This window comes from Phacochoerus africanus, chromosome 9, assembly GCF_016906955.1.
Source record: "Phacochoerus africanus isolate WHEZ1 chromosome 9, ROS_Pafr_v1, whole genome shotgun sequence".
Lineage (NCBI taxonomy): Eukaryota > Metazoa > Chordata > Mammalia > Artiodactyla > Suidae > Phacochoerus > Phacochoerus africanus.
This window is the reverse complement of record NC_062552.1, coordinates 13917658-13934978: the sequence shown is the minus strand read 5'-3', so window position 1 is coordinate 13934978 and position 17321 is coordinate 13917658. Positions and strand designations below refer to the sequence as shown.

The 17321-nt window shown below is 41.8% G+C and overlaps 2 protein-coding genes across 7 annotated transcripts in view; one reads left to right on the top strand and one right to left on the bottom strand.

Moving 5' to 3' along the window:
* DEK (DEK proto-oncogene) overlaps positions 1-2061 on the top strand; it is a 33535-nt gene extending 31474 nt beyond the window's left edge. For all 3 annotated transcript variants that reach the window (XM_047796965.1, XM_047796964.1, XM_047796966.1), the window contains exons 10-11: positions 15-83; positions 502-2061. In XM_047796965.1, coding sequence (XP_047652921.1) covers positions 15-83; positions 502-513 — 81 coding nt within the window. In that variant the 3' untranslated portion in view covers positions 514-2061. The remainder of the gene's footprint in view (positions 1-14; positions 84-501) is intronic.
* A 302-nt stretch (positions 2062-2363) lies between these two features.
* Positions 2364-17321, bottom strand: part of KDM1B (lysine demethylase 1B) — a 57273-nt gene continuing 42315 nt past the window's right edge. For 3 of the 4 annotated variants that reach the window (XM_047796960.1, XM_047796959.1, XM_047796961.1), the window contains 7 exons: positions 17116-17247; positions 16190-16264; positions 11643-11759; positions 10790-10915; positions 9772-9894; positions 7879-8031; positions 2364-4308 (listed from right to left, as the gene is read on the bottom strand). In XM_047796960.1, the coding sequence (XP_047652916.1) occupies positions 4225-4308; positions 7879-8031; positions 9772-9894; positions 10790-10915; positions 11643-11759; positions 16190-16264; positions 17116-17247 (810 nt within the window). In that variant the 3' untranslated portion in view covers positions 2364-4224. The remainder of the gene's footprint in view (positions 4309-7878; positions 8032-9771; positions 9895-10789; positions 10916-11642; positions 11760-16189; positions 16265-17115; positions 17248-17321) is intronic. The other variant, XM_047796962.1, reaches the window with a different exon arrangement.

Genomic DNA, 17321 nt, shown 5'->3' with positions numbered 1-17321 from the left:
CATTTTCACTGTAGGTATATGAAAATTACCCTGCTTATGACTTAACTGAAAGAAAGGAGTTCATAAAAACAACTGTTAAAGAGGTAAATATATTCTTTTCCATCTTTGATCCTTTTTAACGTAAAAGACAAATTGTGTATCAAATACTGCATATTTTTCAAAATATTCATATCATTAAGTATCTCATTTGATGCTCAGATTTCCTCAAAATAGATGGGAAAGACAGTTATTTTCATCCCCATGTTAAATTCTGAACATTAGTGACAGAACCTGGCCTCAGATGAAGCTGTGAGCTCATTGTACACAAGTGGCTGGGCATCTCAGAGTTCACGCAACCACCTGAGCACACGTGCCTGTTCACCAGTTAAAGGCAGGAGAAGAACAGTGGTAGCTGATTTCCCCATGGTCACAGTAGTGAAATAGAAGTTATAAAATGTTGATTGATGTGTACCAAGTATTTTATGTTGGGTATGGAGAAATAATGTTTCTCTTTCATTACAGCTGATTTCTTGAGAAAGAGGACAAAGACAGTTGACTTGTAACCATGGATTTAAAGATCTGATTTAAACCATTATACCAGCAAAGAGAATGTATTTCCTTTTCTAAATCCTTGCAAGCGTTGTGTTGGTAGAACTTCCTGCTGACCTTTTAATCTTGAGTGTTACATAATCTGAGTTGGCTGTTTTAAATTGCATTTCTATGCAGTTTTTAGTTTAAATTTTTGCATGGCAGTAAGTGTCCGTTGCTTTTATAGTTGTATTTTGTACATTGGATTTCTTTATATAAGGTTATAGATTCTTGAACTGTAGTTTTTAGTGTGTGCTCAATATTAGCTTAAGACATACTTTTAATCAAGTAGAACAGAAACTATTATAACTGGCATTTATACATGCAGAGACTATTGCAGTATTTAGTATATGAAATATTTTGAATACACATCTGTCAGTGTGAACACTCAGTGGCAGTGTGTTCATCATATTAAAAATACACAAGCTTCAGCTGTCCAGATGACTGAACCGGAACTTTTCTCCTGCATGTGTATATATGTCAAATTGTCAGCATGACAAGAGTGACAGATGTTATTTTTGTATTTTTAAAAACAAATTTGTTGTATATAAAGTTTTTTTATTTCTTTTGTGCAGATCAATTTTTAAATTCATATAAGTAGGTATCTTTACAGTTAAAAACTATGAAATGTCAGTGTTCAGCCATATGGTATGACGGAGCAGAGAAAGTCAGAATTCAGTGAAGAAATCACTGAAGGAACAGAGAGTTCTCTGCTTTGCCTGGGAAGTGTCATCTATTTGTAGTTTTAGTGTTAACTCTGCGACAGTGTGTGTAGATAGATACATTTTATATTAAGGATAGACCAAAATCAGCACGTTGAAACTTCAAAAATTTGGGAAAGATTGGGGTTAAGTACAAGCACATTTGGCTTATAATAATGAATTGATTTTTATTGACTGCTTTTGCCCATATAAAATCCTGCTAGAGGAAATCTGGCCACCTTTATAATTATGGAAAAGTCCCCATTGTAGTGCCAGAAGATGATAATATGTAGATAATGTGTAGATGTGGGTACCTGACAAAGTATTTCTCAAAAGTGATAACAGGATTATTTTTTTAAAAATTTAATGTATTCGTGGAATCAGGGGTATTAGACTTTAAATTTTGGCCAATCAGGATTCTAAATGATCAACATATGGACGGACCACTCCTGAATGAGACTAATTTTGTCTTTTAAATTTGTCTTAATCAGTTTATTAAATCTCTGAATTTTAAAATAAAACATGCTGCTTATGCAAGAATTAGGCCTTTGAAAAACTATTGAGTGTTTATCTTTGCATCACAGAACAGAAATATATAAAAATGATGTTGACTGTTAACAGGTATTTTCACAGGTTTGACTTGTTTCTTGATAAAGTTATTAAGACACTAGAGAAAAGCTATGCTTAATACAAATGAATGGAATAAACATCTAATGAGACCTAAGAATTGGCCTTTGGTTTTAAATATTTAATTTGTTCCTAGAAACCTTGTCAATAAAAATAATAACTAAATGCCTTTGTCTTTTTGCATTTGATGTCATATTTCAGAACAGAGATTTTTAGATGTATTAGCCATATAGCCTATACAATTTGGAGTGCTCGTTAGTGGTACTGTATTAGTTACTCCATTACAAAGAAATCATAACAGTCATTAATCTCATGACCATTTATTTGAGAGGGGATACACAGTAATGCCTGTGAACTAAAAAGTTTAAAGGGTTTGGCAGTTGAAGGGACTGATTTGGCGCCTGTGAAGGGTCGTGGTAAAGTTGTATCTACTTGAGATGTGCATTTATCACTACAGTTCACAGTGTATTTGAAAAAAAGTAATTTTTATTAAGCGGTTTTACACAATTAGCTGTTCACAGTCTTGCAGTTAAAACATTGTGTATGTTCACTGCTTACTCAATTACAAACTCTTCAGACAGCAGTGAAAAACACACTCAAAGAAACCCAAGGAAAAAAATACCATGGTTCCATAATGTTGGGTGCTATCACTTGAGCTAGGAACTGAGGGTGTTTTTTTTTTTAAATATATATTTACTGTTTTCCCCTTGTTTGCTTATAGCACAGTACAAGTTTAAGTGCCCCGAAACTAAAGTAATAATTTACCGTGAACCATTTCAGCTTAAAATATTTTTGCATTTTATCACTTGACACATAATATTCTTTAAACATTTTAGTACATAACACTTTAAAGCAGAATACTTCCCAATCAGTACCAATGTCTCATCAGATAATGTACATTTTCCTGTTAACTTTGAACCCAATATACTGCTACTGGCTTTTTTTTCTGATTGTATCATACTTTGATGGGAGGGAGGTATGTCTAAGTTCAGTCTAAAGTCCACTGTATCTTCTTTGCATAAAATGACTATTTCTACTAAGAAGCAGACGTTAAATTTTAAAAATACCTAATGTTCTAAAAAGTGATTTTAAAGTCATTTTGAGTCCCTTTTTTTAAGCTGACCAGTATACTGAAAGAATTATTCAAAGACTTTTTAAAACAAAAGCACTTATCCATATTTCTGACCTGTAAACTGAAGCTTCCCTAAGTTCGTCCTTGAAAGATGAGCTTAGTTTAAATGACGTATTTTTTTGTCATGAGCAAAAAAAAAGAAAAAGTAAATACTTGCCGTGTTCTCAGGCTTTTAAGATATGGCTTATAAAATGTGTAATATTTATCAGGATATCTCAGATTTTTCTGCAGTTTTCCAGTGGGCCTGCCTATGGAATACTGAAAACATAATTCTATAAAAAATAGTCCTTGAGATTGAATCAGTTACTTTAAAAGATGAGGCAGTGGGGGAAGCTTTTATTAAATTATTCTGATAAGATCATTTTGCTAGTGGTTGCCAAAATTAAGGCTGTTCAAAATGTACCATCTGTCCAAACATGGCTCTAAGAAAAATAGCCATATTCCATGTCTAAAATATGAAGACCACATTATCTCTCTCCCATTCTCAATGATGCATTCATTATCTGTACTGGTAAAGAAATTGGAAATTTTACTGTTTTGCCAATGAGTACACAAATCTAAAATGTTGTATTATAAAAGATACCTGAATTTAAATTTCTTTTTAATAGCCAATGGGAAGAAATATGTACAATATAAAATAGTCTAGAAGATTCATTTACTTTTTGACTGAAGAGTTGGTGCTGTATCCAAAAAGGAAAGATTTCTAAGTTTTAAGTAAACGCTTAATATTGGAGCTATATAAAAATCTTAAGGCTCATTGGCAAAGATACTGATAAATTGTCACAGAAGAAAAGTACATGGCTTTATCTTACGATTGCTGCCTGGTTTCTCAGTGTGAAAGTTGGTCAGCTAAAAAAAATGTCAGATTTAAAGGGAATCTCCAACCATGGAAGAATCATACCAAGGTCTTTAAGGTTCTATTCTGCCTTATTCTGAAATCCAGAAGATTTATTAGCACTAGTCAGACCTGTGGAAAATGCAATTAAATATAAGTGCTTATAAAAGGATTGTGGGGGGGGGGGAGGCTAGTGCCTTCAGAGTGGTAAAATGGGTTTACGTTACCATGCCTGCCACTAGAAACATTTCAGTTTTGCTACCCAGTGAGGGTTTTTGTTTGATTTGACGAAAGTGAGGTTTAACATGCTTTTCAAACTTTCCATTTGCGGTACAGAAGAAAGCTGGGTCCAGACATTCTGTTTAAAATGCTGCAATCTTGCTTGCTTCTCGAACACCACTCAAATATGCCCCTGTAACAGTTTGTGGGAAATGCCTGTTTGTTGCCTGTTTAAAAAAAAAAGGAAAAAAAAAGTGTATAATTGAGATCATGTGTAAGGAATTCAAATGAAAAAATCAAAAGCTTCTCTGACCCCCTGAACATAAAGATTGGTGCCGCTCCTGTGTGCTCATATTAACACTCAACTCACCCATTCATAGCACTTGAACTTCGCTGGTTTGTCTCACCATGTTTCACCAAACCCATTCTACAGTAAGAGTCGGTGTTCCTGTGAAGTTTTTTATGGCATTAGTTAATTAATATTATCTATGTGTGCCAGGTACTGGAATTAGGAATAATGAGTAAAACATAGTCCCTTCCCAGGAGACAAGTAATCAAAGTTAAAAGCAGTGATAAATGAAACGAGCACAAAAAGTGGACCACAATTCATCTCTGGCTGGAGTTTTGCTAGATGGGTATAAATGAGATAGAGCTGAGTTACTCTAAGGATGGACCAGTTCCACAGGAAAGGAGACGAGAGGAATGAGACTGTCAGTGGGAGAACTTCAACTTGTCTAGGAGGCTGTAGTGGGAACAGAATAAGCAAACCAGAAGGATGGGAAAGCAGGAGACGAATTCATGACTGTAGGGAGGTAATAAAGACAAGGTCTGGGAAGCAGTGAAGGAAAAGAGTAGCTGAAAAGGAAAGGAGTATAGGTTACATCATGAAAAGCGAGGATAAGAAAGAATAGCTCGTGAACTAATACAGGTTGCATGTCACCTAAACTGATGGCTGGGGCAGAATGGAAAACATCCACGTGCCAAAGACTTTAGTAAATGGAGGAATGGTCAGTAGGAATACAATTACTTGGGGGGGGGGGCAGTGGCAGAGTGACAGAAACTTCAAAGAAACGGATTTTATAAGAAGAGGTAACAACTATATCAAAGCATCAAAGTCAAAAAGCTTCTTGACCCTGCTCATGATCCTTCACACACCTGAGCCTGACAGGACCGTCTCTTAGAAGTGGCTGACAGTTGTTGCCTGGCAGCCACTGGGCTCTATTCCTACAGAGCTGGCTCTTCATAGGCCAAGGAGGAATCAAAGATCACTGGTTTTAAAATGATAACTCTTTTTGTAATCAAAAATCCCGAAGAGTGAAAAATAAATATACTATTTTATTTATTTGTCTTTTTTTAGGGCTGTAGGTGTGGCATATGGAGGTTACCAGGCTAGGGCTTGAATCTGAGCTGTAGCTGCCCACCTACATCACAGCAACACAGGATCCAAGCTGTGTCTGTGACCTACACCACAGCTCATAGCAACGCTGGATCCTTATAACCCAGTGAGCAAGGGCCAGGGATTGAACCCGCATCGAGTTAACTGCTGAGCCACGATGGGAACTCCTGTACTAACTATTTTAGATGAATCTAGGACAGCTGTGTAGTCCCCAACTACAATATACAATGTATATTAGAATATAAAAAGTCTCCCTACCCTCAAGTAGAATAAAAAGACAAACAACAGCAAAGGAAATTAGATTATTAATTCAAGACCTCCAATATATGAAACAGGAGGTCCAGAAATGAAAAGTTGTGAGAAGAAAATGAGTAAGAAAATCTAGGATAAAGGACATCAGGTCCAAGATTACAAGGAATTAAAAAAAAAAAAAGCACAGAAAGGGTCAGAAATCAGTACCGGTGAGGATGTGAAGTGACTGGAACCTTTATGTGCTGTGTGCAGCGGTGTAGCTGCTGTGGAAAACAGCATGGTGGCCTCAAAATAAAGATAGAATCAATGTATGATCTAGCACCACTTCTGGGTATATACCCCAAATAACAGAAAGCAGGTTCTTGAAGAGTTATTTGTACACAACAGCCAAGAAAGATGGAAGTAACTCAAGCATCCATGATAGATGAAAAAACAAAAATGTTTATCATCATATATATATGATGGAGTACTATTTAGTCTTAAAAAAGGATATGCTGATATGCCACCACATGGATAAACCCTGAGGACCTTATGCTAAGTGAAATCAAATACTGTATGATTCCACTTACATGATGAAGTCCTTAAAACAAAGAGATAGAAAGCTGCCTGGTGGTTGCAGTGTCAGGGAGGAGTTGTTGAATGGGTAGAGTTTCAGTTCTGCAGTATAAAAAGTTCCTGGAGATGGATGGTAGCAATGGTTGTGTAACAATGTGGATGTATTTAAGGCCACACAACTGCACACTTGGAAACTGTTAGGGTGGTAAATTTTCTGTTGTTTTCCACAATTTAAGACATAAATATTAAAGAGCGGGATCTAGGAAATAAAAACCCCAAGCCTGGAAAGTGGGAAGGCCAGTTCTTGCAGGATCTCTGAGAGCAGTCAGCAGAGGGAGCAGAGGGAAGATGCCAGCAAAGAGGGTGTGAAGAAACAGAACCTACAGGCCAGCCACAGGGACTCCACTGTGAGTGTGGAAGAGTGAGGAGGCTTAAGGAGCCGTTTAAAAAGAATTCAGCCCATGAAAAAAGAGGCCATTATGACTGAAGAGAAAACAGCAGTGAGCAGCCACACCATATAAGCACTGACACCAGTTTAATTAAGTATGAAATAACCAGGCTGTAGAGGCCCAATGGACTGACTACATCTTCAGCCTGGTAGGAAGCTGGGAGATAATGTCTAACTTTTTTTTTTTTTTTTAAATACTTTTAATCTTTTCCATTATAGTTGGTTTACTATGTTCTGTCAATTTCTACTATACAGCAAAGTGACCCAGTCTCACACACACACACATTCTTTTTCTCACATTATCCTCCATCATGTTCCATCACAAGTGACTGGATATAGTTCCCTGGGCTTTAGAGCAGGATCTCATTGCTTATCCACTCGAAATGCAATAGTTTGCATCTATTAACCCCAAGCTCCTGGTCCATCCCACTCCCTCCCCCTTCCACTTGGCAACCACAAGTCTGTTCTCCACGTCCATGAGTTTCTTTTTTTTTTTTATTTCCCCAATACATTGAAGAGTTTCTTTTCTATAGAAAGGGTCATATGCTCATTGCACCACTATTCACAATAGCTAAAACACAGAAACAACCTAAATGTCCACCAACGAATGGATTAAGATGTGGTATATATACACAATGGAATACTACTCAGCCATTAAAAAGAACAAACTAATGTCTAACTTCTTAGAGGAGATGACGCCAATATAAATACCATAAAGCATGAAGTAAATTCCAGAAGAAAGAGCAGAAAGAATTAACAATGGCTGCTTCGGAAGATAGAGGACGTTGCCAGGGCACCTGCTATTGTTGCTAACAGATGTCTGACAGTATTTGACGTTACTCTTTTTTTTTTTTTAATGATTTTTATTTTTTCCATTATAGTTGGTTTACAGTGTTCTGTCAATTTTCTACTGTACAGCAAAGTGACCTGGTCACACATACATTCCTTTTTCTCACGTTATCATGCTCCATCATAAGTGACTAGATACAGTTCCCAGTGCTACACAACAGGATCTCAAGGACTGGGAATTTGGGGTTAATAGATGGATAAGCAATGACACTGCTTTTATGCTCTGGAGGTAGAGCCCTTTAATTAAAAGCAAGTGATCAAAATGAAAGGAATCAGAATTGGGGTTGCCACACGTACCTCGCCAGCAAAAAAGATGGTTCCTTGTATTTCTTCAGCAATGATGTCATAGGCCTCACCACTGCCCCCTGTCTTCACAAAACTGTATGCCATCTGGATCCAGGGGTCTGTGCTCCACCGGGTGACAAAATACTTTGTGGGATCTGGGACTTCCTGTGTCAGGTAGAAGGTATCACAAAACAGGATCAAGAAGGGACTTAGACTCGATGCAACCCAACGTATGAAATGACAGCCTCCCTCCATCTCGGACGAGGGCTGATGCTGTGTGCTGAGACGGCATGTCCCTATTACCCCCCCGCCTGCTCTTCTGCCTAGGCCCTGAATCTGCGCATCTTTCTCTGCTGGTGACCCATCCTTCGCCCCAACACACTTCAATACTCAATCCTTCCGGCTGGAGACACGTCCCCCACCTAACCTCCGGTCATCAAATAGCAGAGTTCAGGTATTCCCCATTCCTGTGGCCTGAACCACGCTAGCCTGGGGAGGTAAGGGACGGGCAGAGAACTCTAGCTGGAGCTCTCACCAGGCTTCTCCACAAAACAACTAAACAGGACACGTGTCACATAATTTTGTAGGCTGGCCTCTGCCAAGTGCCACCATGAAATCCCTTTCAATGGAAACTCTGCTAAGTTCCAAATAGCTGATTTGAAAACAAATTTTTGGACAAAAGCTCCAAGCTGGAACCGCAATGATATATCATCACAACATGAAAATAAGCAATACCCCGAGCGCCCCGTCTCTAATGTAGGTAACATTTGCATTTGTGTCATTTCATGCATTTCTACGTCTGCTCCTTTATTTGAAAAAGACAGATGTCATGCCATTTAGAAATCTCTAGAAATTTTGAGATTTAGTCAGCAAATAGAAAGTACCTTGAACTGGAGTTCTCATCATGGCTCAATGATTAACGAACCCAACTGCCATCCATGAGGACGCAGGTTCGATCCCTGGCCTCGCTCAGTGGGTTAAGGATCCGGCGTTGCCGAGAGCTGTGGTGTAGGTCGAAGATGCAGCTCAGATCCCATGTGGCTGTGGCTGTGGCTGTGGTATAGGCTGGCAGCTACAGATCCGATTCAAGCCCTAGCCTGGGAACCTCCATATGCTGCGAGTGTGGCCCTAGGAAGACCGAAAAAAAAAAAATGCAAGTACAAGTACCTACCTTGAACTATTGAACTAATTGGAGAAAAGAGACTAGCTGTGGGGTAACATAAAATTCTAGACATTGTCCTTTGGAATGGAAAGGTGTTGTCAAAGCCTGTTAGGGTTTGGGGAAATGTAGTTAGTGGGAAATTCTGAGGATTTTACCTCCTTAGGAGAGAAAGGGTATGCAGAGGATGTAAGAAAGAAGGGGGGAAGGCAGTAGTGTAGGAGGAGGAATGGGATACTATTATGGGATGCATTGTGTCCCCCCCAAAAATTCATATGATGAAACCCTAACCCTCAGTACTTCAGAATGTGACTACATTTGAGACAGGGCCTTCGACAAGGTCATTAAGTCAAAATAAGGTCACTGGGGTGAGCCTTCATCCAGTAGGACAGGTGTCTTTCCAAGAGGAGATAGGAAGAGAGCTGTGGCCACACGAGGACAGCCGTCAGCGAGCCCAGGAGGGAGGCCCTGGGAGAAACCAACCCCTTGATCTGGGGACACCTTCCTCTTGGACTTGGAGCCTCCAGAATTGTGAGAAAATAAAATTCTGTTGCTTGGACTACCCAGTTGGTGGTATTGTGTTACGGCAGCCTGAGCAAACGCACCCAGGCACTTAAGTGGAAAGGTGGCTGTTGAAAGGATCAAAAAGGATATGGTCCACTGCCTTCCGTCTTGGGACGGATGGCTTTGCTTTGGGGCCACCCCACGCCCGAGAGCACGGGAAGTTAATGGCAAGCGTGTCTGACCTGCTCCTTAAAGAGCTCGCGGAGGCTGGCCATGCACTGCTGCAGCACTTGCTTGTCCTCCAGGGTCCGGACGGCCGCCACCGCTTCCCCCGCGATCACTGACATCAACACGCTGTGCTGCTTCTGGACACGTGACGGGGAAAAGCACTTTACACACTTCTGGCATGAAAGTCTCTGGGTGCCCGATTCCGAAGAGATAAGGAGCTCATCCTCCCCACTCAGACGGCATCACTTCCTACAGTTCCACAGCCTCTTTTCCATCACTCAGGCCATTTTTCTCACACACACTCCACATTCATCTACACATTGGACTATCCCCTGCTGCAACAGACGTCATGTGAAATCCAACTCCAGTTCTCTTGGCTTTTCCCTTCTAAGAACTTGGTTTAGAAGAAGCAGAATGAGACTGAGAAGGGAAATTTGTAGATAAAATAATGGGGGGAAAAAAATCTCAAATGGTACGCACATGCTGCCGTCGGCTCCCATGTGAAACTTTCTAAGAGAAAGAGTCTTAGGACACAGAGGCAGTAGGAAAAAACAACTGTGATTCTTTGGCAGGACATCAACACAAGCCTCAGTTTCAAGTCCCAGGTATGTCATCTCCACGTCTCCCTTCCCCACTCCCAAGACCAGCCCTCACCTGGGCCAATCATATCCCACCCCTCAACCACGGCTCCCTGGAGGACCCTCGGCAGTAGCTTCAAGAGCTACTCATCACTGTGCGGCTGCCATTTCCCCCGAGAGGAATTCTTCCTTCCGCCTGAAATAACACACTTTGGCAGCACCAAATTCATTTCCCAGGGAGCAACATTGGTACTTCAGGAAAATGTGGCAGATATTGGGGCTCCTTTCCTACAGGACAGTGTTCCAGTCCAAGAGTCCCCTCCCCACCAAAATAAGACATCCAGAGTGTCCACTGTGTCCAGTAGTTCCTGAGCTTGACACATGAGTGATTATACCAAACCAAATTCTAAACTGTTATAAGCAAATTCAAATCACCTGTCACCCATGATCTTACCTGGGGATCCATGTCATAGAACACGGCAAAAAGCCCTCGCTTGCTGACACTAGGAGGAACGTGACCAAAGAAGTCAGCCCCTTGAACTTTACTGTCCCAAAATCTATAAGGAAATTGCAATGCAATCTGGAAAGCAAGCAAGAGAAAGGTGGTTAAGAGTTTCTTGAATCAAAAGCACAGCAATCTCTCAGATGCAACCTATAGCTTTTAAATACATAAATTTTTTTTTTAAAAGTTCCAAAAAAACCCCAAACATTTCTCAATACTCCTTTCCATTCTCCTACCTCCTCTGTCCTCTATGTGAACATCTGGCTGTATATACCACTCAGTCCTGTGCACCCACAAATAATGGTAGAGGACCCGCTGACAACTTCCAGGCTAGTCTGAAGATGCAAAGCATCCCTTAGACTTGGTCTGGAAGTTTACGTCCATGGGATACATTCTTACTACTCATAGGGTCTCCTTGTAGCACTGGCAGATTCTGCTAAAGGAGCTTTTTCAAAGCAGAGAAAGCAAAACACTCTTGCCTCCTTGGGGCCAATTAGTGGAGGGTCGAGGCAGAAAGCAGCAGAAAAAAAAAAAAAGAACTGTGTATTTATATACCCAGTTCAAATTCTGAATCGCCAAGGGTCATTCTCCCAAAATCAAAACTCGCAGACCTCAGCCAGTTCTCCTCTTTTTGTTTTGGTAAATCCTTTTGTATTTTTCATGAACAGTCACTCAAATGAAAAGGAAATCTTTGAATCTGATTTGGAGATAAAAATTACCCACCTCTTCCCCATATCAGAAGTTAAGGAACCCCTGTCACCTGACACTCATCTCTCTAGGTCTGAGGCTTAAGTAATCCGGTCACCTTTTCAATGATGCCTGCACCTAAGCTGTTGATAGCTTTCATCTTCTTGTCTGACAATGGTGGATTGAACTGAATGGCACCCTTCTGCAGTAAGGCCAGTGGGACAGTGACTAGCACCTGTGGGAAATAATGAACGGTTAGCACACAAACAGCAAGTGAACCTGATTCTCAGTGGGTTGGTTTCCAGGAAAATCTCAGAGCCTAAAGAACCCCGCTTTCTACTGCCAGTCATGAGATAACTAACATCCTATTTGTTATACTAGTAAGAACAAGGGCTGCCGTGTACAGTTGTATAGGTTGTTCACTGGACAAAGGTGAGTGGCTGAGCACAAGCAACATTCCCATGGAGGAATCTTCATTAAGGTTTGGATGGTTAATAATAACCCTGGATAAGAGGAGTCAGGAGATCTCAATCCTGAAAAGCAATGCCATAAGAGGAAATGGCCCTAAATATGGAGTCAAGAGAACTAGACTTCGTCTATCATTCCTGACACTTTTTTTTTGTCTTTTTTTTGCTATTTCTTTGGGCCGCTCCTGCGGCATATGGAGGTTCCCAGGCTAGGGGTGGAATCGGAGCTGTAGCCCCCAGCCTACGCCAGAGCCACAGCAACGCAGGATCCGAGCCGCGTCTGCAACGTCTGCAACCTACACCACAGCTCACGGCAACGCCGGATCGTTAACCCACTGAGCAAGGGCAGGGACTGAACCCACAACCTCATGGTTCCTAGTCGGATTCGTTAACCACTGCGCCACGACGGGAACTCCTCCTGACACTTTCTAACATGCGGTCAATGTAATAGTTGCCCTACTAGCCTTGAAGGATTGAAGAAATGCTTAAAACTAAAACTCTTAAACATATACATCAATATGCTTCCTAAATGGTAAAGCACATCACAGACATTAGGGATTATTACAATCAAGTAAAGCCACTTTTCTTTTCTTTTTTTTTTTTTTTTTTTAACAAGGAAGCAATTTATGCAGGTTTTCAACGGGCTCACAGAATCACTTAGAGCCTTCAAGAAGGAATCACAAAACCAGGCCATCGGCAAGAGCTGCTAGTTCTCCACACAGGCATAAAATCTCTGGCTCCAGAAACTGTTACATTGTCACAATCAGGAACCATGACTACTGCTCCCAGCTCCAGAAACATGCCACTTACAGAACAAAGGGCCCCAACAAAAGGGATGCCTCCTGCCCTGTCTCTTGACTCCCTTTCTAAGTGAGAGATTGAGAGGACCCTGGGAGCTCTGCTGCCCACTGCTGCGGAAGAACTCAACACCCAGACCCTTCTGCTTACTAGCAGAAGTGATGCATAAGCCATTACTACACCTTCCAAATCTCATGTTAAGTTCCTGTCTGGCTGGACGTAATTCATATTTAGACCCTCAGCTGCAAGGAAGTCTGGGAAGTGTAAGTATGTCTGTTTCCATCCTGAGTAGTACAGGATAACAGGGCTGGATGAGAGTGGAGCTGAGCACCCCAGGACCTCCATCTACTGCTGCCCTCTTCAAAGATTTAGTCTGTCCGTCTGGAACCCCAACTCCAGGATCACAGGACGTTGAGAGATCTTCCTGTGACTTTTGTCGCTACCCTCCACCATGTGAAAATTTTACTAAGTATAAAATCATGTCCTCTCTCCTCGATGGCGTTATAGCTAATAGTTACCATGCCACGAAAAAAAAAAAAAAAGGAACAATTACCGTTCTCAGGTATATTGAACTGCAAGGAAGTAAGATCTAGAATGTTTTCCTTTTTTTTTTTTTTTGTCGGCATATGGAGGTTCCCAGGCTAGGGGTCAAATCGGAGCTGTAGCCACTGGCCTACACCAGAGCAACGTGGGATCCGAGCCGCGTCTGCAACCTACACCACAGCTCACGGCAATGCTGGATCATTAACCCACAGAGCAAGGCCAGGGATCGAACCTGCAACCTCATGGTTCCTAGTCGGATTTGTTAACTACTGCACCAACAGGAACTCCCTAGAATGTTTTCTTAATGCCAAAGGAAAGCTTTCAGAAACACATAAACTTAGGTAAACAAACAGGCAAAAGATATAAACACACTCTGGTGAGGAACTAACACTACGACTCAATGGAAGCAGCCTCAACGAATTACAGTTTGCGGATTGTTTATCAGTATATCCTGCTGGGTTGGAAATCTTTTCACTGATAAGCTGGGGAAACTTCCTATTGAAACTGTGGGATGTGTGCTGACTACTAAAAATATGTACTTTAATCATTCCAGAGAAGGCTTTGAATCACAGCCTGAAACTCTGCTCTAATTTCTTTAAAGAGCTAGAATACAAAGAAACAAGGGCAAATGTGCCTGGCCAGGCCCAGGCAGAGAGTGACTACACCCGGGATGTAAGCCCACCTAGCATGTTGTCCTGGATGCTGAGAGGCAAAGTCACAAAATACCAGAGGCTGGGCCCTCAGCCAACTTGCGGCTTTATGAGGTGGTATTTAAAAACAAAACAAAACAAAACTTTTTTTTTTACTAGGAAGAATAGCAGTTATTAGCCTGGGAGCAGACTCAGATAAGGAGTCCCATTATCACTATGGTCCAATGGGTCTCAGCTCTGGTCACATGTTGGAATCACTTGGGAAGCTTTAAAACATGACCAGGGAGCTCCTGCTGTGGCGCAAGGATCCATGTTGTCTTTGGGTGGCAAGGGTTTGATCCCCAGCCTGGCGCCGTGGGTTAAGGACCCAGCATTGCCACGGCACAGCCGCAGCTCTGATTCAGTCTGTGGCCTGGGAATTTCCGTATGCCGAGAGTGTGATCATAAAACAAAACAAAACATGACCAGACCAATTCAGTAAGAACCTTTGTCGGGTGGGGCTTTACAACTTTTCTTTTCAAGCAACTCCTGGTTGATTCTAAGGTGCAGCCAGGATTGAGAACTACTGTTAGTCCAAAGTCCACGTGACTGGTACTAACCGTCCAGCTAGTTAATGGCAGGAATAATATGAGAACCCATCCCCCTGGACTCACACATTCCTTTTTTTTTTTTTTGCTTTTTAGGGCCACACCCATGGAATATGGAGGTTCCCAGTAGAGGGGTCCAGTTGGAGCCACAGCTGCCGGCCTACACCACAGCTATGCAGGATCGGAGCTGTGTCTGCGACCTACACCACAACTCACGGCAGCGCCAGATTCTTAACCCACTCAGCGAGGCCAGGGATCGAACTCACAACCTCATGGCTCTTCGTCGGATTTGTTTCCCCTGCGCCATGATGGGAACTCCTGGACTCACACATTCTATCCTGTCTTTCTCATTTGACATGCAATCCATCATTTCATTTCATGCAGAATATCAAGGACTGTGAAATATTTTTAGTTAAATGAAAAATATAAAACTCTAGGCACTAGCTATGTAGTTTGTCAGTTACACTTTTTGGTAATCACTTCAGACAGTTATTTATTTATTTATTTTTTTCTTTTTAGGGCCACACCCTTGGTATATGGAAGTTCCCAGAGCCAGAGGTCAAATCGGAGCTACAGCCACAGCAACACCAGATCTGAGCTGCATCTGAAACCTACACTGCAGCTTGGGCCAATGCTGGATCTTTAACCCACTGAGCAAGGCCAGGGATCAAACCCACATCCTCACGGACACTATGTTGGGTTCTTAACCCGCTGAGCCACACAACATGAACTCCCAGAGAACTAAAATTAAATAAATCTACAGGGTTTATTAATCTCCCTCCACTCCAACACTGTTTTCCAACACCGCAGAAATCTCAGTGTGATTTCATATATTACATTACAGCTCCTTTCACTGTCCGCCTACTAAAGCTGTTTACAAAAAAATTCAAATGATAAAAAAGTACTTCTGCCAGTTTTAAAAGAAAAAAAGAATGTTCTTGGAGAAAGGTTCCATGATACAAAAACACCACCGACTTGTAAACCACTTTTTTTTTTTTTAGGGCCACACTCGCAGCACATGGAAATTCCCAGGCTAGGAGCTGAATCGGAGCTGCAGCCGAGGGCCACGGCCACAGCAAAAGCGGGATCTGAGCTGAGACTGCAACCTACACCATACCTCAAGGCAACACCAGATCCTTTAACCCAATGAGTGAGGCCAGGGATGGAACCCAAGTCCTCATAGACACTAGGTGGGCTTGTTACCACTGAGCCACAATGGTAAACCAATGTTTTAAACTGAGTAAAACAGGTTTTCTAAAACGCAGGACCTCTCAGAGCCTTTAATATGCTCTTATTTAATCCTAAACATAGACCGTAGTATATACTACTTTCCAAACTTACTTGGCCAAAGAATTTTTCTTGTCCAACTCTCAAAACTAATGTATCATAGAAGTCACTCTGAGAAACACTATTCAGAATTCTACCTGCCATGACATCTATATAGCATTTGAATAATTGAATCAGATTTGCACCTCCATGCACGATTGAGTAGAGATACAGAGATCTCCAGAGGTCACACAAGGCTCCAGGCAGATGGCCAAAGGCAAACTGCTTGGTGGGAAGGACTAGTCTCCTTACTCCTGAGCCCTGGGCAGAACCCAGCAGAATCACAGCACTTACCTTTTGTGCTGTACACCGCGTCCCATCTGTGGTGCTAACTTGAACTTCATCTCCAGAATAATCAATACTCTGTACCTGCTCAAGAAGAGCAATTACGAAAAACATAATGAGAGGTGGAACCACGTAACCCAGGATTCCAATTCTATTATGGGAGTTTACATTTCCACAGCCGTGGGGAATCATTTCCTGGCATTCCGAGAACTAAACAACGGTTATTGATTAGTTCAGGGAGCTTTCATTCAGCCATTAACATCTACAAATACTATGCGAGAATACACAAAATCTTTATAATAGTGTGTAAAGTGACATATATACATACATATATATAAAAACAAGTGCCTCTATGATTATAACCATGTACAATACAATTTCACAGGGACAAAAATTTGAAGGGAAAATGGAAGAGTGAAAACAACTGCACTGGGTCAGGGAGGTTGTGAGCAACCAGACTACGTAATTAATAATGAAAATGCAGCTCAGCCACTATTGTTTCCAAATGACAGCAGCTACCTAATTGACACGGATAATGCGAATGCTCACAGTATCAAAAGTACTTGGAGAGGAAGTTCCAGCTGTGGCGCAGTGGAAATGAATCCGACTAGTATCCATGAGGATGAGGGTTCAATCCCTGGCCTTGATCAGTGGGTCAGGGATCTGGTGTTGCCCTGAGCTGTGGTGTAGGTCACAGACACGGCTCTGCTGTGGTGTAGGCCAGCAGCTGTAGCTCCAATTCGACCCCTGGCCTGTGAACTTCCATATGCCGAGGGTGCGGCCCTAAAAAGCTAAAAAAAAAAAAAAAAAAAGTACTTGGAGACCCTGGCTGAACATCAAAGCTGACACCTGCCCCCTGTGTAATCCACATGCCCCAAATGCCACATCCTCCAAACGCCACCAAGCCAGAGGCTCCCACCACTGTTGGTACTCACTGGAGACCTGAGCCGAATGTCTAGACCCTCTGCCAGTTTTTCTATGATGACGGAGTAGCCGGGAGTGAGGAGAGTATGGTCACCAGCAAACTGGGCAAAGAATTCGTTGTGGTCCCAGGAGCGAGCGGACACCTGGGAAACATTAGGAGAGGTTGGGAAATGAGGTGTCAACCCTTGAGCCTGTGTCTGAAGGACAACAAAAGGAG